General features: G+C 62.7%; 1 protein-coding gene across 1 annotated transcript; it reads right to left on the reverse strand.

Moving 5' to 3' along the window:
- ITGB2 (integrin subunit beta 2) lies at positions 1–24597 on the reverse strand. The gene is given in 19 exon segments (XM_030330366.1): positions 1–486; positions 645–811; positions 2788–2993; positions 3185–3404; positions 3700–3943; positions 4034–4222; positions 5792–5809; positions 5811–5933; positions 6726–6815; positions 9003–9098; positions 9489–9644; positions 10900–10977; positions 10979–11142; positions 11713–11883; positions 12863–12883; positions 12886–13042; positions 15605–15693; positions 16043–16106; positions 24451–24597. Coding segments are annotated over 18 exon segments (2313 nt in total). The 5' UTR covers positions 16104–16106; positions 24451–24597; the 3' UTR covers positions 1–423.
- Positions 24598–24937: the final 340 nt, after the last annotated feature.

The following is a 24937-nucleotide window of genomic DNA, read 5'->3' on the forward strand; positions in this document are numbered from 1 at the left end:
TAGCCTCTTCTGAAGTTTTATTGTTTCTACACACGTGACTGAAAAACAGTATACTCAATGGGATGGAACCTTATACCCTGAGAAGTTCAAGAATAATAAATTTGTGCTGCCTTTAATGAGCCCACCACTCTTTATGCGGGAAAACGTATCTAACCTTGAAAGACCCAAGCAATTCCTTCTTCCAGTCTCTACCGAAAAGGTCAGACACATCAGAAGGGGGAGGCTGTTCCTTCTGATGGGTCCCTGTTGTCACCTGGCCATATCTATTGTTCTGAGAGCAGAAAAAAAACAGTGGATTTTTGGTTAATGGGTGAAATGTTCAAGCATCGTAAGCTGTGTCCGTGGAGGACCCGATGGAGGAGATGTGATTCGGGGGTGGTCCCATCTGGTCGGTTCAGACACCATTGTCTTCACCAAGTGCTCTTAACTCTCAGCAAACTTTGGGTTCATGACTGTCGTGGTGGCGCTCTTGAAAAGGGGGTTGTCCTGGTGGGAAAAGCGACGCGACTCGTCAGTGCAGGAGAAGAAGGAGCCAGGAGTGGGGGTGGCCTTCCCACAGTCCCAGCTCTAAGGATGAGCTTCGGGGACAGGTGGGCAGACGTCACAGGGGCGGGGGGGGCCTGACCCCCAGGACAGCCACTCACATTGTTCCACTGGGACTTGAGCTTCTCCTTCTCAAATCGCCTGTACTCCCTGAGGTCACTCACGTGGGTCAGAGCCTTCCAGATGCCCAGCAGGAGGATGCCGATGAGTACGACCCCCGCCACGATGCCCCCCACGATGGGGGCAACTTGGGGGCCCGTCGCACACTCTGAGGCAAGGGAGAAGTACGCGCTCATGAGTGTCTCAGGCCCCACGTGTGCCCTGCCCCAGGACACGGTCCAGTGCTTAGGGGGACACAGCTTTCCCACCCCTGGGCTCACCGTCAAGGCAACAGGTGGGGGAGTGAACCGCAGCCCCAGGCCCCGGCCAGGGAAGGGGCAGGGCAGGGCACAGACCAGGCCCTGCGGTTCCGGACGAAACTTAAAGGCCCTCGTTTACACGGGAAGAAAGTGGGGCCAGGACGCCAGTAGCCAGGGCAGCCTGGACAGGACACCAGCCTCCTGAGCCAGCTGCCACCATGGACAGCCGGTGGCCCCGTCACCAGAACCTACTGAGACTGAGTCAGTACTCAGGCAGGTGCGGTGCCTGAGGCCCCCGACACACCCGGTAGCAGAGGTTAGGGAGGAGGACTCGCCTAGTGAAAGCATTCCTGAGGAAACCAATGGCGGCGTCCTGGGGCCCCCACCCTCCTCCTCCAGGGCTCTGGGCTGCAGTGTGTCAGGCCTCAGCCCCTGACCCGGGGAACAGGGCCCTTATTTGCCTGACCCTGGGTGCCCGTGTTTTCATGTGCTCCATCATCCTGACCTTTCTAGCGGGCCTCGGCGTCCTACAGAGGTCAAACAACTTGGCCAAGGGTGCACAAAACCACGTGTGACCCAAATCTGCCCATCAAAGAAACCTGGCGAGAGGTGTCCACCCTGGCAGGCCGGAACCCGCAGCCCCAGACTCAGGCTGTGAGCTCCAGGCCACACAGAGGGCCTGAGCCCCACCTGCCCCTCTGGGGTTCCCACCGCGGGGAGGGGAGCTGGGTGCGGGTCTCAGTCCCACCTGGGCACTGACGGATGCGACGTGCCCACCCCTGCTGCATTCGCCTGAGCGCCTCGGCCCCCCAGCCTCTGTCTGTCCCCTCAACCTCTCTGAGCAGGAAAGGAGTGGGGTGCTGAGCGTCTGTGTGCCCTGAATGCCCCTGGGGGCCACCCCAGAACGTACCCCAAGGGGCATCGGGGTCCCTAAGTCCCAACACCCACACGTGCTTTGTCACCGTCACCCAATGTGCCCCCTAAAACCTGACCCGACCCCCACACACCATCCGCTGCTCCCGACCCCGTCCCCGTGCTCCACTCAAGCGCAGGCTCTGTCCCCACGCCCCCACCACCTCCACACCTATCCTTGTCAGCGCCTCGGTGCCTGCGTCACGCAGAGGCCCTTTGTGGGTCCGCATCCGAAAATGCAGCTCAGAGTTGTCCCTCACTCTTCTGAAAACTGCCAACAGCCTCTTGGTATGTTTGGAGAGAGACCCAAATGCCTCCCGGGACTCACCGGGGCCCATAAAGACCCAGCGCCAAGGGCCTCTGGCCCCCCAGCCTTCACTTTGGTTTGTGTGGCTGCCCTCATCCTGCGGTCTCAGCTGCAAGGGTCCTCTTCCCAGAGACCTTCTGACCTCTGACCTCTGGGGCACCGCCCCCCTCCCGTCTTTGCACCTCTTGACCCTGACCACAGTCCTGCGCTGTCTCGGGTACTGGCATTTCAGGTGTTGGCCCAGCGTGTCTCCATCCCCTTGGAAGGTGAGACCCCACAAGAACAGGATTGGCGTCCTCGTGTCCTTAGCCATTACTGGGCCAGGGACGGCCCTGGGCTTCAGCGACAGACTGCAGGCAGCATTTAGAAGGCTGACCCCCTCCAGGGCTGAGATCTCAGCGCGGGGATCTCCAAAAGCCCGCAGGGGTCCTCACACAGCTGTCCCTCGCCCAGTTCTCGGGACCCACAGCTCCAAGCCCCAGTCAGCTGTCAAGTAGGAGGTAACCAGCCTGAGAACCGTCCCCTGGCTCGGAGCACCGCCTCTCAGGTGTCACCGGTGAGGCAGGGAGGGGCCAGTCCAGGAGGACCACAGCTGTGGACACTCGCCAACCCCCCCAGGCCGGCCTTCTAAGTGGGGAGACATTGTGGCCACCCCGGAAGTCTCACCTCGGCTGTCATCCACGTAAATGTCATAGCTGTCCCTGCCAACCCGCTGCCGCAGCGTGTAGGTGATCCAGCAGCCGTCCACGTCCCGCTCCTTGCACGTGCGCCCCTTTTCCGGGGGCTTGTTCAGCAGGCCCACGTTCCCGCACACCGAGGTACAGTTACTCCCCGAGTGGCTCGGGTCAAATTTCAGGCACTGGGCGCACAACCTGCGGAGGAGAGGAGCGTGGGGCTGAGCGCAGGTGCACGAGGACTCAGGCGCCAGGAGGGCCCCCGGGTGGGGGGACACGGGTGAAGGCTTCGGGGAGGAGGAAGGGGCTCCCGGAGGAGTCCGGGGGCAGAGCTGCGGGGACCCGGGAGCCGGAGAGCAGCATGGGTGCAGGCGGGGCGGGGCACTCACAAGTAGCGGCCGCAGGGCGACGGGCAGCCCAGGCACTCCAGGCACAGGGGCGGCTGGTAGCCGGTGTCACACTCACACACGTTGCAGACACAGCGGCCGCGCCCGTTGCACTCAAAGCCGTCGGGGTTCAGGCAGCCCCGGGTGGACCTGTCACACTGGCACGCGGAGCCCTCGAAGCCCGGGTTGCAGGAGCACTTGCCGCAGGAACAGGTGCCCCGCTCTGCAGGACAGCAGCCGAGACTCGGCCCCACCCATCCGGCCCGCACCCGTCCATCCGTCCACCTGTCTGTCCGTACCTGCTTAGCCCCAGGCGGCTGCATGGGGCTCACTGGGTCCTCCCGTCCACGCCCCCCGCTCACCCGGGTCCCCCCCCCCCCCCCCCCCCCCGGTCCGCCCCCTCCCCTTTTCCCCCCTCCCATCCTCGGCCCCGCTTACCTGGCTCTACCCGGGTCCACCCGTCCCTCCGTCCGCGTCCCCGCTCCCCCTCACCCCAGCTCTCCCTCACCCCTGCTCACCCTTGCCCCCGCAGACCAGGCCATCATAGCGCTCGCAGTTGACGTGTCGCACATCGCAGAAGCGCCCGAAGATACTCTTGTTGGGGATGTCGCTCTGGTGGCACCGCACTGCCCCGCACAGGCAGTCCCCCAGCCCCGAGCAGATGAGGGAGTTGTTGTCCCTTCCGCAGCTGCCCTCCAGCTCCTGACTGCTCCGGCCCTGCGTCTGGCATTCACAGTTCTTCCGATGTAGCCCGGCGGTCGCACCGCAGCGGGAGGGGCCCCGGGTCAGGCCCCCTTCTCCAGAGCTGCGGCCCTGGGCCACACCTGCCCCACACCTGCCCGCACCACTTCACCTGCAGATGCCGCACTCCATGGAGCCCCTGTCACCACAGAGGCCGCGGTTCTGGCTCATGTCCCTGCACGGGCACTCGCACTGGGGAAGGACGTGAACGGTCACCGTGTCCGTGAAGCCCAGGGCCCGGATGACAAAGGACTGCTCATGGATGCACTCTGTGGCCGTGACCTTCACCTGGAAGGTGATCTGCGGTGGAGAAGAGCAGGGCTCAGGCAAGGCCGGGACAGCAGGCTCCCACCCCGCTCCCGTGTCCTCGCCCTCGCCTGGACGTAGGGGTTTGTCCCGGGGCCAGGCCCGAGTAGGCAAGGGGTGTGTGCTTGGTCCCAGGCCTGGAGAGTACCAGCCCTTGTAGGGGCCCTTGCAGGGGCCCCGGAGCCAGAGGACGGAAGAGGGAAGAACACGAGACACCTTGCGATTCTCCAGGACTTGGGACTTGACATGAGAAAAGAGAAAGGGCGTCGGGAGAGCCGGCGTCCGCGGTGCCAGAACGTGGGGGCAGCAGGCCCACCAGAGCCCCGCCAGCCCGTCCCGATCCCTGCCCCCATCCCTTAACCCGAGCTCCTCCTCTCATCCCTTCACCCTAGCCCCGCCCCATCCCTTCACCCTAGCCCCGCCCATCCCTTCACCCGAGCCCCGCCCATCCCCTCACCCTAGCCCCGCCCATCCCCTCACCCTAGCCCCGCCCATCCTTTCACCCGAGCCCCGCCCAGCCTGCCCTGCCCCCCCCCCCCCCCCGCCCCTCCCTTCCCGCTTGGGCTCGGGCTGGGGGGGGGGGGGGGGGGGGGGGGGGCTCTCTAGAATTTTTTTATCACACACGTGTTAATAAGGAGATTACATGACTTAAAAGGACGTATATTTTCTCCTTATGTCTGGTATGCTAGGATGTCAGAATCCCACAGGAGGCCCTAGATCCTGGGTATGGACTTGTGCTCTGACCCCGAATACAGGCCCCGCAGGAACCGGGTGCGACAGCACAAAGCCCCACCACCCTCCCTGCGCGGGCAGCCAGCACAGAGCTCAGGGGGGCACCGGCTTGTCCAAAGCAAGGCACGGCCCAGACCAACTTAAATGAATTGCCACTGGGGCCACGAAGGTAGAGCAGAAATATCAGGAAAAAATATATAAGAAGCAATCACCAATCATAAGATTGAATAAATCCCTGTGTGGGTCCACCCAGTGTGAGGGGAGATACTTCAGCAAAAATTTATGTGCGACATTTAGCGAGTAACATATCTGAAGGAATTCCAATGTCACATTTAAAACTGCAATAAAAGCAGTATTTTGCTGAATATTAGTTCACAGCCACAAAAGGGAAAATTTAATTCTCATGGTCATAATAAATTCAAAATATTATGGAAATAACTTAAATATCAACGTCTTTAATCATCTGTGTTGCCCATGCTTTAGTATCTTTGCAAAACACACAGCACACAGCGCACATATATAACACAACCACACACATATACACACAGCCACACACACGCACACACACACACACACACACACAAATCAGGAACCGGACCAGACTTGAGGTGTGTGGAAAGGAACTCTGCTCCTTGCTGGACGCACTGCCCAGCATCTTGCCCCAGGGGGCGCTGCCATCCCCTCTGTCCTCTGCACCCGGGAGCCCTGTGTTGAGCAGTGTGCTGAGGGTGATAACCCCCTGCTTGTCCCTGTGCTTGCCCCGTGTGCCTGGGTGCACTCCTAGCGGTCCCTGGAGAGAAACCTTCCCGACAGTCGGAATGGGGCCCTCACCGGGACGTTGATCTGGACTTCCGTCACAGTCCCCTCTGGGCTGGTCCACCTGTGATACTCCATTACTGCAGAAGGAGTCATAGGTGACTTTCAGGGTGTTGGGGACACTGTTGTGGTCCAGAAAGACCCTGGAGGAGAGTTTCTGCCGGAAAAAAACGGCTACAGATTAGGGAGCTTCCTCCCGCTGTCCCCAGGCCCTTCCTGGCCAATGGCTCTGAGGCCTCTCCATTTCTCACCCCTCCCTCCTCCCCCCACATGCCCGCTGAGAGCTGGGGAGGCGCTAGGTCCTGTCCCGTGCAGGTGCGACGAGGTTACCAACGCCGTGGCCCCGCGAGAGGCCAGGAGGGCACAGATGGGGACAGACGCAGCCATGAGAACGGGGACTTGACAGTCCCCGCCCACCACTGAGTGCCCAGTGCCTGGCACAGGGTAGGAGCTGGGAACCCACTTAAGGGAGTGGGAGACAGACAGGGACAGAGAGGGAGAGAGAGGAACAGAGTCAGAGTGAGTGAGCGGGGACAGGTGACCGTGCCATCGGTGTGTAGACAGAAACACTGGCAGCGGCTGGTTCTCAAGAGGTACTGCTCTGGGGGTTAGGGGCTCTGCAAGGGTACATGGAGCACACAGAACCCCCTCAACTCGACAACCCTCATCAGGTGCTCTCGCCACCAGGAACTTTGGCCTACAAGGGGGCTCCGTATCCGGAGGCGAGGTTCGGGCATGGGACGAGCTGCTCCATCCCCAGGGAGGGCAACGGCTGCCCTGTCGGGAAGAGCCAGGCTCTTGCCCGTTGCCCGTTGCCCAGGAGGCCTGACGGTGGCCCCAGGGGGCAGGGCACTTCTGTCGGGCCCACCCTTCTGTTGACCTGCAGCAGGGAGGGCGGGGTGCCTGCGACCAGCCCCAGGGACCCCGGCTGAGTGCCAGGGGGACTCACATTGTAGGCGTTCTTAATGAGCTGCACCACGTTGCTGGAATCCTCCGACAGCTCCCCCACCGCTGACTTGGGGATGACCTCGGTGAGTTTCTGTTAGGTAAACAGACCACACAGTCACAGCTGCAGCCCTGGGGCCACGGAAGCCCATGGTTCCGTAACACCCCAGTTTCCTTCTTGCTCATAAAATGGCCCAGAGAGTCCCCCACCAGATATCTTATCGCGTTCAGTTAAGACAGCGTGTGGTCAGTGGCTCAGAAGCTGAGCACTTTCCGATTTGCTCGCTGTAAACACGCCTCCTCGGCCGAGTTCAAGCTCGTGACATCACTGAACGCAGAGCTGGGAAGAGCGCGCCTCACCGCCGTGAGAGTGTCCCCACCATGCGGCTGTATCAGGCGCAAACAACCAAGGGCACAGAGTCGTAGGACGTGCCAAAACCACCAGGAAGGGATAGGTTCTGAGCATTTTAATGTGTTGATATAATTTAATTTTAATAACGACTGTGTGGGGGCGCCTGGGTGCCACAGTCGGTTAAGTGTCCGACTTCGGCTCAGGTCATGATCTCGCGGTTCGTGAGTTCGGGCCCCTTTTTAGGCTCTGCACTGACAGCGTGGAGCCTGCTTGGGATCCTCTCCCTCGCTGCCCCTCCCCTACTCGTGCTCTCTCTCTCTCTCTCTCAAAATACATAAATGAACTTAAACATTTTTTTTTAAAAAAAGACTGTTAAGCAGGACTGTAATAATGGGCTCCAGTAGGACCCGGGTCAGCTGGTCCCGTGGCACCTGCACGTGGGCAGCGTGGCGCACCTGGACCGCCCGGACAGCTCTGTGTTCCCTCCTTCCCCTCACACTACCTTTCCCGGAAGATTGCATCATGGCTCACTTACAGAACTGATGGTTTGAGGTCACTTCTCTGACCCAACGCCCTCCCGTAACTCCCCGAGAGACTCCAGTCACCTCCACGGAGCCCACAAGGACTGTGTCCCAGCCTGGCCACCAACGCCCTCTGGCCTCTGCGTGCCCTCTCCCCTTCACCCCCGGGGTGGGACCACCCACCGTGACTCCGGGAAGCCGGGCTCCTGTCCTCCGACCTGCCTCCACTCTGGTGCGGGTGTACCAAGGACAGTGCCACAAATGCTCTCCTCACAGGCTCTGGTCACCTCGATGTCCCTCACCCAGAGCCCCATGAGTCGGGGTCAGGAAACGGGCTCAGATCTGCCAGGGCCCTGTTCGTGCTAGTGGGTTTGGGGATTCAAATCTCCTGCTTCAGCCTCTACTCCATCACCACACTGTCCTGCCCCAATAGCAAATTACTGGGACCTGCTGCGTCTGGTAGGACGGCCTCCAGGTCCCGACCTGCCCATGCTCACGCAGCCAGCACACGTGGGCAATCTTCTGTTACGAAGCCCCCGGCCATCGGCCCTGCGCTGAGCCACTGTCCCTGTGGTCAGGCAGGCTTCCACTGCCCGCCTGCCCCAGGACAGCTCCTAGACACCTGCCCCTCCCCCTCCTCTGTGTCCCCTGCAGGGTCCTGTCCTCCTTTGGAGTCTGGAGAACTGACAGCAGGCGCTGCTGACTCTGCGCCGCCCCCTCCCCAGCGCCCCACGCCTCCCACGGAGGGGGAGGGGCTGGCAGGTGCTCTCCCAGCCCCGCAGAGCTGAGAGGAGGCCAACCCGGCTCAAGCCGGCTGTGTACACACGCAAAACAAACACGGTGCCGGACCGAGGGCAGGAAGGACGGAAGAGAAACTGCCCCAGGAACAGAAAGTTCCCCATGTTCTAGACGAATGGAACAAGAACCAGTATTCCGTGAAATCAGGACCGACCCAGGGTTCCCAAAGCAGAGAAGGAAGTGTCAGTGTGCGAGAGAGTTGGCTTCTGAGTGGCGGGGGCAGCTCTGGCGGGGGGCCCAGGGCTCTGCAGGGTATCCGGGGGTGCTTCCTGGTGAAATCCCGCCGGCCTGAGGTCCTGCACTTGCCCATATGGCCTGATAAACGCGTGAACCGCTCACGCTCAAACGTATTGGGACATAAAACAAGAAGGAAGCCTCTGATCTGCAGAAAGACTTTCTATGTTGTAGCAAAAATGGAAACATGGTGACTGGATTTCACCAACAGAGAACATCCTTCTTCCTTCCTCCAACCGCACGGAGCCCAGAGTGGGCATCCCCGCCTGCCGTCGCCTGTCGCCCGCCCAAGCGCAGCTCAGCCCGTAGAGACGCAGGGTGCCAGCACCACTCACGTCCCGTGCCCGCCCTGCTGCTCAGGACCCGATGCCACGACCTCATAGGTTTTCACCATTCTCCTGGTCACGGCGAAGATGGGTTGGATGTTACTTTCAGCCAGTTTGTGAGCCAGCTGGCCCACCGACGGGTAGTCCTGGTGGGGAGACAGACGCCTGGTCAGCCCGGCCCCGGGGGTCAGGACACACCACCAGGCATCCGGCCGCTCCCACCTGGGCCCAGAGGCCCAGCCTCCCACCCCCGGACCGATTCCCACGGCGCAGTCCGATCCACTGCAGGTGAGGGCAAGCTCCTGTGGCAAGGTGCTGAACTTTCCAGACCAGAGGATGCCCAGCTTCTCCGTGCTGAGAGCTGTCCCGCCTGAGGGTGGCCCCCTTGCGCCAGCCCCCTGGACCCTAGCGCTGCCTCCCTGCTCCCCTGGGCGGAGCCCAGGTGGGCCTTCCCTCCCAACCCCCCCCCGCCCCCCTCCCCCCCCTGCCCCCCCCCCCATGCTGCCCACTCCCTCCCAGGACAGAAGGCCACGTACAAATTCATTGCTCCTTTTGTACATGTTGTCCTCCAGGTGACAGCGGCCGTCATTGGGGGTCAGGATGGCGCCCAGCTTCCCGTCACCCGCAAAGTGGAAGCCGTCGTCCGTGGCGAACACCAGCAGCCGAGTGACATTGCGCCAGCCGATTTCCTCCTGAGAACACAGCAGAGTTAGCGGCCTCGGTTTCCCCAGTGGGCGGAGCGCAGCGTGGGGGTTGGAGCCAGGCGGCCCCTCTCACACAGCACCCTCCGCCGGGCAACCGGCCGCGGGGCTCGGGGTCCCCGTGTCCAGGCCGGATTCTAGCACCGTGGCCTGCTCCTGAGGTGTCTGCGGACAACCTCCCGATGGCCCGCGCCCACGCACAGGACGCGGTGGGGGTTCAGACCAGGGACTGGGAAATACCCCACAGGAGAAAGGAAAACACTCGCGGAAATGTTTACTACCATGTAAAACGTGGCAGACACAAAAGATGACAGAACCTGAGGACACGCAAAGGGACAGGGCAAGCCCCGGGGACGTTAGCGGCCCGTGTCTGTCCCCAGGACAGCACGCGGAAATGGAAATGTGCGTCTGGGGGGAAGGCCGGGGTCAGCAGGGGGCAGGGGGAGGCCTGCTGGGGCCAGGGACGGCAGACACGGCCACTTAGCGCACATGCCTGGGACGCCTGGCAGGGGATGCTCCCTCTCCCTGGGTTTGGGGGCGTTCTGGGGAGCAAGGCTGGTCGGGGCCTCCCCTTGGGTGGGGGTCCTGGGGACAGGGGCGGGGCTTCCCCTTGGGTGGAGTCTGGGAACCAGGGCTGGACGGGGCCTCCCCCTGGGAGGTCTGGGGACCCGGTCTGGGCGGGGCCTCCCTTTGGGTGGGGTCTGGGGATCTGGGCGGGGCCCTCCCCTTGGGTGGAGTGTGGGAACCGGGGCTGGCCGGGGCCTCCCCTTGGGGGTTCTGGGGACCAGGGCTGGGCGGGGCCTCACCTTGGTGGGTCTGGGGGCTTGGGCTGGGCGGGGCCTCCCCTTGGGTGGGCTCTGGGGACATGGGCTGGGCAGGGCCTCCCTTGGTGAGGGTCTGGGGACCGGGGCGGGGCTTCCCCTTGGGTGGAGTCTGGGAACCGGGGCTGGACAGGGCCTCCCCTTGGGGGGTTCTGGGGACCAGGGCTGGCCGGGGCCTCACCTTGGTGGGTCTGGGGACCAGGGCTGGGCGGGGCCTCCCCTTGGGGGGTTCTGGGGACCAGGGCTGGGCCGGGGCCTCCCCTTGGGTGGGCTCTGGGGACACGGGCTGGGCGGGGCCTCCCTTGGTGAGGGTCTGGGGACCGGGGCTGGGGGGGGTCTCCCTTTTTGGGGTTGGTCTGGGGACCCGGGCTGGAAGGGGCCTCCCCTGGGAGGGGTGTGGGGACCCGGGCTGGGCGGGGCCTCACCGGACAAGCGGCGACTTGCATCATGGCGTCCAGACCGCCCTCGGGGGCGTCCAGGTTTCCGGAAATGAGCTGCTTCCCCCACCTCGGTCTGGAACTGGTGGGAGTTGTTGGTGAGCTTCAGCACGTGCCTGAAGGCGAACGGCGCCTGGCACTCCTTCTCTTTGTTGGGGCACGGGTTCTTCAGCTTCTCGGGGTGCGTGTTCACGAAGGGGAGCACCGTCTTGTCCACGAAGGACCCGAAGCCTGAGGGGTGGGCGGGACGAGTGGGGTGGGCAGGAAGCCCGCCCTGGAGCCTCTGTTTTCCTACTGCGCAGCAGGGCACGTGTGCACGAGTGTGATCGTGTACGAGTGTGAGCACGTGCACGCACGGTGTGTGAGCGCATGGGCACGGACGGAGGGTGTGCCCGTGCGTCCCTGCACACGGCTCGGGAGGAGGCAGACGGGGAGTCAGGCGTCTCCTCTGCCTTACGCACGTGTGTGCCCGAGACTCGCACGTGGCAAGTGAGTTAGTGCAGGTCAGGACGCTGCCGGTTTGCCGGCCTCGGTCTTTGCCCGCGTGACTGCTGTGCGGCCGGCCTACTCTGCTGACTTTTCGTTTTTTTAATGAGTAGCACGGTAGAGGTTTTGTTTTTTGAACATATCAGAAAACAAAGGAGAAGGAAGGAGAGGAGGTGGAGGGCCGGATGGCGTTGACAGCGCCCGGGGGTGGCCCCCGGGGTGGCCTGCGTGGGGCCCTGGCAAGCCCCCCCAGTGCCCTGCCTGGCAGAGGCCCGGGGCAGCAGGGCCGGCCAGGACTGAGGGGGGGAGCCTCACCGATGCGGCCCGACTCGGTGATTTCGTTGAGAGCCCGGAGCAGATCACCCCCCAGCTTCTTGACGTTGATGAGGTCGTCCAGCATGGAGTAGGAGAGGTCCATCAGGTAGTACAGGTCGATGGGGTAGCCCTTGGCCCGCCGGAAGGTCACGTTGAAGGCAGCCGCCTGACCTGTCGGTAGGGACGGGGCAGAGAGAAGGCATCTCAGGGGCCCTGACCTGCCCCCCACAGGTCCCGAAGTGTTCACTATTGCCCCCCTTCTCCGTGGCCCGTGGACGAGTCACAGGGCGCCCAGCTAGATGGAGCATTTGGACACACGCACACCGCTGAGCGCTCGTTCATCAGGCGCTGTCGAGATGCACGTCTACCTGGCTGTCCCTGCAAGGCACGCTCTGCGCCCCCAGCATGGGGCAAACCCAGCCATCCCGGTGCAGGCCCCCTTCCCGATCACGTCCCCTCTGGCCCCTGTGTGAGTCACAACACGTTCTCATGCGATTGCCGGCTTATTCGTCCCAGACCTAGGGCGCCCCGTCACATAGCAGATGCTCAATAAGTCACCGAAGATCAGGGACGGCGTGACTGAGTTGTCTCTCTGTCCCGCTTCCAGCCCCCAGCTCCCTGCAGGACTGCCATCACGGAGGTGAGGCTGAGGGACGGACTCCACCCCGTCCTGCCCTGGCCTGTCCACTACATGGTCCTGCTCCTTCCACCACAGCTACCTTCCCAAAGGGCACTTCTTAGGGCACTGACCGGGCTCTGCGGTCAAGTCAGTTTGAGCAACACTGATTTCAACAGTCATTCGAGTTCCCTGGCTACAGGACTTATCAGAGCCTTCGCTCTGCCAAGAGCACCTGGCATTCTGAGAGCGGGACAGAAGAGTGTTTCCCAGATGGTTGCTTCTCCCTTTTGGAAAGGACGCAGAGCAGAGGCACGTAGCCACAGGTGGTGGGTGTGGGGGCTCCCTCCTGCAGGCAGAGGGGATGGGGCCACGGGGGTGCTCAGACTCCATCCTGGGGTTTCCAACCGTCCTGGATTCCTGCCCACCTTGCTGTCCGACCTGGCACATGGACACTTGTGCCATCGGTCGGGCCCTGGCACCCAGAGCAACCGACACACATGCTACTCGTCTGGTGGCCGAGGCCACGCCTACCTGGTCTCAGGTAGAGTGTCACTTCTGTGGGGACAGCTGCTTCCGGACGGCCTCCTGGTCGTCGTGGGTCCTCGGCAGGCTCCTGGGGTCTATGATGTCGTCAGCTGCACATCCCTTCAATAGCAGCTGCTCCCGGGTGTCGCAGCGAACGGAGTCCGGCTCCCCCAGACCGGTGAAGTTCTGGGGGTGGGACCGGGGGTCAGGAGGAGGGTGGAGAAAATGTGGGGGCCACACCATGGGTGCTGCATGAGACTGGCCCTCGGGGTCACTGGAGGAGGCTGACCCGCCTTATTCCCACCTGGGATTCAAGACAGGTGTCCTTGTGGGGGTGGGGTGGGCGGGAGGCTGGGCAGCCGGGGACACCTGCCTTCCAGTGGCCTCTCCGTGGGGCTCCTACGTCCCCCGCGGTCCCTGGGAACCAGCCGTCTGCCCTCCACTGCCTTCGGCAGCCAGAGATGACGGAAGGACCGATGTCTCCAGCCCCAGGCTGGCCCATGGCGGGGTCCCTCAGCAGCCCAGAGCCGGGAGCACCCGGGCCAGGGGTGTCCACGCCCTTCAGCAGCCTTCATCGGAGGCTCTGCCCTGAGAAAAGGCACATGGCACCCGGGGAGCCCTGGGTCCAGGGGCAGTGTCCTCATGACCCCACGAAGACCCCCTGGGTTCTGACAGCACGGGCAGGAGAAGGGCCCGCGTTCGGTGGCACCAAGGGAGGACACGCTAAAGACAACTGTGTGCGGCTCTCTGCTCCTTTCACAGAAGGAGACTCAGGAAGGGTAAGGCGGCCACGCGGGAGGCCGCCAGGTACAGCCGGGGCCACGGAGGGGCCACGAGGGCTGGCGCTTTCCTGGGCTGCCCGTCTGTCCCTTTGGAGCTCTGTCGGTGCATGAAGTACTTGAGACATAAAGCGAAATCCACAGGAACAGACAGAGTCCCAAACGTGATCCCCGTGGAAGGAAGCGAGGCCAGCTGTATCCCAAGGAATGGAACGAGCCCACGAAAGGGAAGGGAGAAATCCAACTGGCTGGCAGGGGTTTCAACCCCGGGCTGTGGCCGTGCCGCATCCGAGCAGAGAGACCCCACCACACCCCCACTTCTCTGTAGGCTGCTGGGTCGGCCGGGGTGCGGGCTGGCAAACTCTGAAGCCGCTGCCCCCGCCTCGTAGGGTTGAGAAAAGGAGGACATGTACTGCAAGCTATCCGGAGGCAGGCTTCTCGAGAAAGGGAACCAGAACCTTCAGAGCAATGTCTGATCCCACCCTTGGGGCCGGAGAGTGCGGCTGGGCCTGGAGCGTCTGGTTGTTCTGGAGTAAGAAAGTGCTCAAAAAAAGTGATGAGGGCACAGGCCAAGGGGGAGGGGGAGGGGGTAGGGTCCCAGTGGCCAAATGTGAAACCATTTGAGCCTCAGAATGACGGCAATAGATTGTAAAGCTATTGAATAAAATAAAAATCTACGGGGTCCGCACTGATGAGAGAGAAGAGACTGTAGGAGCCGTTGCGGGAGGCCGTGAAGTGGACGCACCACCTGGCAGCCCTCCAAAGTGATAAGTGATTCTGCCCGAATCACCTACGGGTGCCAACCTGAGCGGGTGTAAGGCCTGACAGGGGAGCGGAATGTTTCCTGGCCTCGGCGCATCTCCCCACAATTACTTACTAACCGCAAGGAGTGAATAATGACATCATGGCAGAGACGCCGGGCAGTCGCCCCCTCGGCTGGGCGGTCCACACTGGCATCACCAGTGTTGGGATGCGGTGACAGCACGAGTCCCGGGCAGGGCTCCGGCCAAAAACGCACGCTCTGGGCCCAATCGGAGGGGAGGCCGGGCAAGCCCACGCTGAGGGCTTGCACACAACCTGCTCCCCTGAACTCCGGGGAAATGTCGATGACGTGATGACGCAGAGCGAGGGGCGCCCTGGATTGGAGGCGACTAGGGGGACAGAACGCCTACGTGCAGAGCGTGACCCTGGGTCACCACACAGACAGAGGGAGATGCCATCGAAGGCATTATTGGAACAACTGGCAAACTTTGTGTAGAGTGTGCAGGGGTGATGAGGTGCCACGGGCAGTGTGGAGACTTGGAAAAGTGTTTTGTGGTTCTCTGAGGGGATGCATTGTGGTTAAGGACCCTTGAAGTATGAAGAATTAAGGGTCCCCCGGGGCGGGAGGGCATGGTCAGGATCCGGGGGTCCCCCAGGGCGGGAGGGCATGGTCAGGAGCTGGCGGCGTCCCAGGGGAGGAGGATGTGGTCAGGAGCTGAGGGTCCCTCGAGGGAGGGGTTCTCTCTAGGAGGAGGGTGGGCCTGGGACAGGAACTGTCAATTTAGGGACTGTGCCCTGGAGGTCTTGTCATGGGTAAAACATAAAAACGAAAAAACGCAGCGGAGGAGTTAAGGTCCCGACACAGAACCGCCCACAACTTCTCCCCTGAGAGCTGTGTCCACTTCCCTGTGTGTCTCCTCGTGGTCTGTGGTCAGGGCTTGTGCCCGGGCAGGGGGCACAGAGCAGGGGTCCGCCTCCCCTGGGGCTGCCCCGGGGTGGGCCAAGTCTGCCCGGCCCTCTGACAGTCCCGTGCCCCCTGGGCTGCGCCTGCCCCCCCCCCACGTCCCCCAGGAAACAGAGGGGTGGGCGCCCCTGGGTGCCAGCAGCTCCAGAGGCAGAGAGAGGGCGCCCGGCGGGGTGGTGGGAAGGCGGGAAGGGCAGCCAGGCGTGGGGGCCCTCGGCGGGCGCAGCCTAAGGCGGCTCTTACCAGCTTCTGGCACCAGGCACAGCCGGGGCCCGACTCCACGCAGTCCCGGCAGTTGCTGACCTTGAACTTGGTACACTTCTGGCCGAGGGCTGGGGGCAAGATGAGGCGGCTCCGTGAGCGGCGGCGGCCATGCGCTGGCCAACCCCACACGGAGCCACGGGCACTCGGGGCTGCGGAGATGGGTGCGGGTCAGGGCGTGGGTGGGGGAGGAGGGGCAGCCGGAGCACCAGGAGGGGTGGGAGGAAACCAGGCTTCGCGGGAGGGGGAGTGCGGGGAGACTGAGGCCCGTTCCTGGGACTTGTTCCCAGGGGCGCCGCCCCTCCAAGGCTGGAACTCGGCCCTGGAGGATGCGGGGGGGGGGGGGGGGGGGCCCCTTTCTTCCCCCCCCCCCCCCCCCCCCCGGCACGGACCGCATGGCCCTGCCTGTGCGGAACTCACCGACCAGAGGGCGAGCAGACCCACCAGGGGGTGAGGATGCGGCAAGTTGCCGGGGCAGCATGTCCTGGGGAGGGAAGGGGTCTCAGTGAGGGGGCCTCGGACCCCAGGCTCTCAGACTCTCCGGCTGGCTGGCCCACAGACGCGGCGCCCGAGGCCCTGTGCCTGCTGCCCGGGGGGGCCAGCCCCGGAGAGGCCGACGCGGGCCGCGCCTGCTGAGTGCCCGAGGGGGGTTGTGCTGAGCAAGCAGGAAAGGAGGCCGAGCGGCGTGGGGCCTCACTGCTGAGCCCACCAGCCTCCCGGGAGGAGCAGGGAGTAGTGGCCTCCCTCCAGGGACACGTGTGCACGCAGGCGCACACCCGGGACCCCCCCCCCCCGATGTACACATCACACACACTGCGCACTGCACGTGTGAGGCTGCACCCGTGGACGGGGGCTTGCGGCCATCGTGTGCCCGAGTCTCAGTTGAACTGAGTGCCGATCTCAGAGCAGAGCCTGGGCTGGCCCGGGGCCTCCTGGCAGCTGCAGAACCAGTATGATGGGAGCACCTGCCGGGAGCCAGCCTAGCCAGCCGCCCCGCTCAGACGCCCCTGCGGGAGGGGAAGTGGGGTGCTGTGGAGCCCACTGCTGCCCCTGTCCGAGGCCACAGCCCTAGGCCGCCAGCATCCCGTGTTTCCTGACGCACACCTGCCGTCCTTAAACACCCAGCACCTGACGTTCCCAGATGCCGAGGTCCGGTTGGGGCGAGGCTGAGGACGGGTGTTCAGGTCAAGGCGGACCCGGCGCCTTCTAACCCAACGCCCGATTGGGCAACACCTCCCTCGCCAGATGCCAACCCTCCCCTGAAGGCGCCCCGGGTTGGGGGCTGCCGGATCCCGGCTGGGCCCAAGCACCGATGCCCCCAGGTCTCAGAAATCCTCAGCTGGCTGTGGTCTTTCCATCAGACCAAGAAGGCAAACAAGGTGTAGGGGAGCCAGGAATCAGGAGATAGCGGCAGGAAGGGGGTCGCATTCTACCAGAAGCAAATATCCAGGGGCGCCTGGATGGCTCAGTCGGATGGATGGCGTCCGACTTCGGCTCAGGTCATGATCTCACGGTCTGTGAGTGAGTTCGAGCCCGGCGTCGGGCTCTGTGCTGACGGTTCAGTGCCTAGAGCCTGCCTCGGATTCTGTGTCTCCTTCTCTCTCTGCCCCTCCCCGGCTCATGCTCTGTCTCTCAAAAATGAATAAACATTAAAAGATCAATACTCCCCGCCCAGAACGTCACGTGAAGGCCAGCTCGTCTCCCGAGGGCAGGCCTCTGAGGCCCTGGGGCTCCCTGCCCCCTGACACTGCCTGGTGGTGGCCGGCCAGGAGGGCGACCTCGGGGCCAGCAGAGGCCCTGACCAGGGCCCATGGTCCCTGCCTTGCCTGCTGGGCTCAGATGCGGCCTGTAGGTGGGCCCCCATTTGCACCCCTGTAACCCGTGTCTCTGCACCCAGAGGCTCCGGGTGAAGGAGAACCAGCCGGGGCTCCCCTGCTCCCGTGGCGGGGTTCCTGTGTGTATTAGCCCCATCCAGTCTCAAGTTCCCATCTTTTTGGAGGTGCCCCTGCTCCCTGGTCCCCACCAATATTATGAGCAGGACCTAGAAATGTCCAAAACAGAACACTCCATCCTTCCTGTTCAGGGTCAATTGCAGAAGCCACGTGGCACTGTGGCTTCCTGGGTCATAGCGGTGGCCACATGGGCCCGGGCGGCAGTTTTCAGTTCACTCCGGCCAAGCCCGTTCACGAAAGAAAGCCCCTTGTCTCCCACTGTGGGTGCGTGGGGCTCAGGCGAGGGCCGGTCCCAGTTTCCATCTGGCCCCTCCAAAATTCCACAGCTGACCACCGGTGCAGACCAGCCCGGGGCTGACCTGGCCACCGTCACAGGCACATTCGGCTGTGGGTAGCCACCCCCTAAAGAGGCCGCTCCAAGCGGAGGGTGGAGGCCCTCCCCAAGTGCCCAACCATGCCTGCGCTCCCGCAGGGCAAGCCCGTGCCACAGCCCCCGAGGAAGGGGCACGTGCTCTCACTGTGGCCACAGACTGGACCCCAAACATTCACACAACCAGCAAGAGAGCTCCTGGGTCCTCGCAGGGAAACGGAGACCCGAGCAGCGGCAGGATGTAACCTGGGTTCCCGTTTTCCCGACACACTCCCCCACAGAGAGGGAGGGAGCCTTGATGCGGTAAGACGGCCCACGGCCGTGATGTCCTGACATTGACCACAGGAAGCCGGGTGGGGGCTGTGGCTGCCCTCTCTCCACGCGATCCTGGCCTGCAGGAGATGGGGGGCGGCCAACGGAGGACCCGCGTGTCCCCCAGCCTGGTGGGGTGGGGGCGCGGTGCCCCGACACAGGGTGGCTCTGGACGCAGCCAGCCCTCTCTCAGCCTCTGGCAGGTGGGGGCGGGTGGCGGCGGGTGGGACCCCTCCCCCCTGGGCCTCAGGGGGCGGGGCTGCGGTGCAACCTGCCCGGCAGGCAGGACTGGCCCTCAAGGCCAGGCCTCGCCTGAGGACCAGCATCCTGGAGCCGCACAGACCGGGCCCCCTCTGAGCGCAGTCCCGCAGCCTGGCTCCCGCTACAGCAAGGGTGTGGGTGCCCGAGCCCTGATGGCCGCCCTGGCACACTGCCTCGGCTTCCTGTGAGACCGCAGCTCTGGGTGGGGGCAGGCTTGGAGAGCACTCCAGTGCACCCACAGCACCCGGCACCCATGGGCACCCGACTCGTAAGGACCCTGGCTCGGAAGCTGGAGGGCAAGTGGGAGGCCCCGGCTGAGCAGGGCAAGGAGGGGGACCCCAGGCTCCAGGGCCCAGCCGGAGTCCTGAGGCGTGAGCACCCTGCTCCAGCAAGCCCCAGGCCTCACTCCCCGGACCCGGACCCGAGCGCGGCCCCTCCGGTGCAAAACCCGAAGTCTAGGCAGCTTGAGCTACCCCAGGCCCTCCACGGCTGTGAGGACTCTGCCCTCGAGGAGGCTGCTGGCACGGCCTGGGTCCAAACTGCAGGAAGTGGTGACTCCCGAGTCACGGGCAGGGTCAGCCCCCCCAGACCCAGAGACCCGGGCCCCGAGGCACCCAGCGGACGCAGCTGACCAGGGTCTCCTTTGGCAAGAGGTAAAGCCCTTAACCGCCAGGTGAGAGGGCAGGGAGCATCAGAAGAACAACACGATACAATTCCTCCCCAATCTCTCACACACAAACATAACCCATATTTGGTAAAAGACAAGAAAAAGCAGAAACATTAGAAAGAAAAAAAACTTCGGGCAGCATGCTGAGGGAGTGCAGTGTCTGACTCAGGACAGGTAAGCTGGTGTCAGATCGGTTTCCCGTCAAAGAGGAGGCGGAAAACAGGCAAAAAAAGTGTGGGGGGGCCTGTGTGGCTCGGTCGGTTGAGCGTCCCGACTTCGGCTCAGGTCATGATCTCACGGTCCGTGGGTTCGAGCCCCCCCGTCGGGCTCTGTGCTGACAGCCTGGAACCTGGAGCCTGCTTCGGATTCTGTGTCTCCCTCTCTCCCTGCCCTCTCCTACTCGCACACTGTTTCTCTCTCAAAAATAAATAAGCACTTAAAAAATGAAGAAGAAAATCCCTTCGGAAACTTCCTCTATCTCTACCCACCCAACTTAAAAGTATATAACCAATTGTTCCTGACGCCCCCAGTACCCCTCTTTCTGCCCATGGTCCTGTGCCCGTGCTTTTTTTTTTTTTTTTTTCAACGTTTATTTATTTTTGGGACAGAGAGAGACAGAGCATGAACGGGGGAGGGGCAGAGAGAGAGGGAGACACAGAATCGGAAACAGGCTCCAGGCTCGGAGCCATCAGCCCAGAGCCCGACGCGGGGCTCGAACTCACGGACCGCGAGATCGTGACCTGGCTTGAAGTCGGACGCTTAACCGACTGCGCCACCCAGGCGCCCCTGTGCCCGGCTTTAATAAAACCACCTTCTTGCACAGAAAACGTCTTAAGAATTCTTTCTTGACCGTTCCCTCCCGGCCCACATCACATCAAGAGACGGAGGTTTTGCAAAAGTGCAAACCCTCACGTTAGGCCACTCGAGGTCCCCGGGGCTCACTGGCCATCAGAACGGCTCAGGCCTGTGGGGTCACAAAACCCACTGACCTGGGTTTACGGGCCCGAATCAGGTGATGGAGGGCGGGCGAGGGGGAAGGCTCTGGCGAGGAAGTTCAAAGATGGGAGGCAGCCCCCCCCCCCCGCCCCCACGCGGTACTCACCCCCGGAGCCTGCGGACTCGAAGCTGTTTCATGGTGAAAAAGCCCATGTCTACCAGGGATCTGAAACAGGCACCAGCCTTTTTAAACCAAAAGGCAGAGTGTGGATATGGAGTCGCTTCTGCCTTCTATGAAAACACAGAATGGACAGAAGCAGGCTTCCGCGGGGGCGGCTGGAGCCACCACCTGCTGAGCACGGAGGCTCCGGACAGACCCAGGGCACAGAAAGGGCAGTGAGGCCAGAGGACGCAGGGCCCGTATGCTCCCTGGACCCCCAGCCCTACAAAAGTGTCCGCGAGGCACGTCGACTGTTGCCTACCTCATCCCGCGAAGTCTGACGGCACACGTTGCAAGGGCCGGTTTCTCGGCATGTAGAAGACGAGACACCCTCCCACGTATCAACTAGACATTTTAAAGAGCTCAGGGGCGCCTGGCTGGCTCAGTCAGGAGAGCATGCGACTCTTGACCTCAGGGTCGTGAGTTCCAGCCCCACGCTGGCTGCAGAGATTACTTAAATAAATAAAACTTTGGGCACCTGGATGGCTGTCGGTTGAGCGTCCGACTCCGGCTCAGGACGCGATCTCACGGTTCGTGGGTTCGAGCCCCGCATCGAGCTCTGTGCTGACAGCTCAGAGCCTGGAGCCTGCTTCGGATTCTGTGTCTCCCTCTCTCTCTGCTCCTCCCCTGCTTGTGCTCTCTCTCTCTCTCTCTCTCTCTCTTTCTCTCAAAAATAAATAAACATCAAAATAAATAAAAAAAAAACATTAAAAAAGAAATTTTAAAACAATGTGCTAAACACCTCTCAGGTCAGAGAGGAAGTCAAAATGATATTTGCAGACAACATCCTCTGTGCAATTCCACCTCTGTGCGGTGAAAACCCTCTGTGCAGGATGGGACGTGAAAACAGTTGCCCGATGTGCTTTGGTTGCAGGTGAGGACAGGTGCACGTACGGGGACGGAAATGCAGAGGTGGGGGAAAGAGCAGGAAAGCTTTGGTAAGGGAGGCAGGAAATACACAGACGAGGGCAGAAGTCATGAATGGGAAAAGCGAACAAAAAAGCGAAAATCGACAGATTGGACCTGCTTCCTGGGAAAAGGCAACGACCTTGGTATGATGATCGCCAAGCAGCTTGGGGAAGAAGGGTCAAGATGGCAGCAGTGCTGCTGGGGGGGGGGGCGGGGTGACCCTGGCCCGTGGCCCGGGGCTGAGTCAGAGACAGGGAGTGGGTTGCACCCCAGCCTTCAAAGGGGATGAGCAGAAGTGGGGGTTCCCCAGGAAGGGGCCTCCTTCACACCAGAGGCTGCATAAACTCCGTGGAATTTGGGGACATAAAATGATAACAGAACCAGAAGAGTGTATCTCTGAGTCAGGAAACCTTCTGAGCATAAAACTAAGGAAGGAAATACCAAGAAGACAGACTCAAAACGGGTCATGATCTCACGGTTCATGAGATCAGGCCCCGCGTCGGGTTCTGAACTGACCATGTGGAGCCCACGTGGGATTTTCTCTCTCTCCCTCTTTCTCTCAAGATAAATAAACTTAAAGAGTCAGTGACAAAGAGGCAAACGTCCCAAGAAAGGTGGTGGGCAGTCGTCACAGCCGGCTGACAAACATTTGACAACGTGCGGCTGGCTAGCAGCCAAGTAGCCGACCCAAAGAGCCGGGCTTCCCGTCCACCTGTGCAGCTGGACAACGGCCCGTGAAGGCCACCCTGTGGGCCCCGCACAGCGGCGAAAGTGGGCAAGCGCCCGTTCAGGGCAACTCAAGGTTCGTGGAAAAAAGAAAAAGTGGATATATCCCAACGGGCCACGTTTCTGTCCGTCTGTGCCGCGCGGGGGGGCCCGGGCCGGGGGCTCACGCAGAAGCCGGGCTCTGCTGGCTCCCTGACCCCCCCGGGAAGTGGGGTTTGAATTATACATTCGATTGTGGAGTCAGTTGGAGTCTGAACCACCGGTGGCCCTTGTCACGGGTGGGGGGCCTCCTCCGGGGTGCACACAGGTCCCTCCCATCCCCGGAGAGCAGGCGGCATCCTCGGAACAGTCTGCAAGGCCCGTGGTCAGTGTTCCCGTCTCTCGTGAAACCCCCAGGTGATGACCGTAATTTGCCCTGGGCCTCCTGCTGCCGCACAGGGCAGGCCGGCCACGGCCACGGCCACGGCCACGGCCACGACTGTGGGGCAGGGAGCCCCACCCAGGTTTCTACGGAGGCCAGAGGCTGAGCCTTCGGGAAATGCTTTACTCTACCGCCTCGCATCCTGAGCCGCCCCCCCCCCCAGCCCTCCCACCCGGTCCTCTCCCCGGCGGAGCTGATCCCTAACCTCACAGAAACCCCACATGGGCCACTGGAGTCAGCACAACCCTCAGTCACCTGGACATCAGGTGCCCACAGAGGGAGACCCTGTGCCTGCCTGGGATGTAGCACTGAGGTGTGGGCTCGGCCGCTGCCACCACGGTCCCCCCGCCTCCCACCCCGCCCCTGGCTGCCCCTCGTCCTCGCCCACTCGGGGTCCCAGGTGCCCCCAAAGGAGGGGAGCCCAGCCGGGGACGGCAGAGCAGGACCCCAGCCCTGGGTTGGGGGAAGAGGACGGGCGCCAGGACGAGGTGAGACCAGGGGACCGAAGGGCGGTGTCGGCCGGGATCCAGGGGGACCCCGGGGTCCAGACGCGGCTCCAGGCCCCCCACTCCCAGGAGGCCTCCGGAGAGGCCCCCAGGAGCCTGGCTGTGGGAGGTTTAGTCACACACCTATGTCTGTCCTCCAAAACTCAGCTCTCACACGACACCTTCACAGCATTCGGCCCGAGCTCGCAGACCTCTGACGGTCCGAGAGAAGCGGTGGACCCCTCAGCAGGAAAATGCACACGTACCACATGCACACCTACACACACCTACACCCCCCCACACCCATGCACACCTACACACATGCACGCTTACAAGCACACACACGGTGCACACCCCCCCGCACCCCCACGTCCACACACACCTACACACTCATACACACATGCACACTCACACGCAAGCACACACACAACGCACACCTATACACCCACACACGCCCATACACACATGCACACTCACACGCAAGCACACACACAACGCACACCTATACACCCACACACGCCCATACACACATGCACACTCACACGCAAGTACACACAACGCACACCTACATGCACCCCCACACCCATACACACGTGCACACACACACAAGTACACACGTAATGCACACCTACACACACACACCACCTACACACCCCCATACACACTGCACACTCACACATAAGTACACACCATGCACACCTACACATGCCCAGACACACACGCACACTCACACATAGGTACACACAACGCACACCTACATGCACCCCCACACCCATACACACCTTCATACACACACGCACACTCACACACAAGTACACACACAACGCACACCTGCACACACCCACATACCTACACACGCCCGTACACATATGCACTCACACACAAGTATACACACAACGCGCACCCACATCCCCCACACCTCCACACACCTGACACACAACACACTCTCACATACCTCACGTGCAACACATACACGCCTCACACTCAAATACTTATATAAACACACACATTTGCTCACACAATGCTCTCACACGCACACACGTGTGCACCCTCTCACCCTTCCGCAGGCACCCCCGCTCTCGCCCACACTCACCTCACACACCGCGGGAGGAGAGACCACCCCAGCCAGCCTCAGAGGCGTGGGGAGGAGGGTCTCGGGCAGGAAAAGGGAGGTGAGCCGGGGCCCGCCAGCGCTCCCGCGGCCCGGCCCCTCCGGGGGGGTCTCGCCTGCCCCCCAGCCTCCTCCAGGCTCCACGGCCTCGCAGGCCCCGTGTCGGGGACTCAGGAAGTGCGTGTGGTTTATCGAGAGCCCCTAGACCCAGCGACCGAGGCCCGGAGCTGTGCCCCGTCCTCCCGCCTGGGTCCTGTCCCCAGTTACAGCCGTCCCCGCCTCTCTGTGGCTCTGACCACGGGGGGCACAGCGCTCCCCCTGGCTGGAGTGGACGAGCCCAGGGTGGGTGGCGGGGACCAGGGCCTCCCCGCAGGGCTGGGCCGCTCCCCTGGGGAAGAGCCGCGGGGCCCAACCGGTCCCCCTTTAGGAAAGCGACCCCTGTCCCCCCGTCCCCTCACCTCGCTGATGCCCTGGCGATCTCGGTGGGGTGTCCCGGCTGGGCAGGGAGGGGGCTCCGCTCTTTACCGGGCTGGGCTGTCGCGCGGCGAAGACGGCCCGCGAGCCCCGACGGCGGTGAGGGCACAGTGCTTCCTGTTCCCACTGCTTTGGAGGAAGTAGTTGCAAGTGGCTGATTGCACCACAGGTGGCCCATCAGACCCCAGCCCTCGAGCTCTGCACGGGCTCCCTGTGGGGGTGTCCCAGGAAGCCGGCCCAAGCCCACTCGCCCTGCCCTGCGCACGCACCACCGGCGAGGGGCAGCGAGAGGGGGGAGCACGCCGCGGACCAGTGTGGTGGCCCCGAGGGCCCGCCCCTGGGCAAGGCCGTGGCTGTGCCCTGCAGGGACGGAGGACCTCGGGCTCGCACCCAGGGGCAGGGGCCCGGCCCGCAGACTGCACTCACAGGAGAGGCGAGAGGGAGAGGTGCCGGGGACCCGGACCTCGGTCG

This window comes from Lynx canadensis, chromosome C2, assembly GCF_007474595.2.
Source record: "Lynx canadensis isolate LIC74 chromosome C2, mLynCan4.pri.v2, whole genome shotgun sequence".
Classification (NCBI taxonomy): domain Eukaryota; kingdom Metazoa; phylum Chordata; class Mammalia; order Carnivora; family Felidae; genus Lynx; species Lynx canadensis.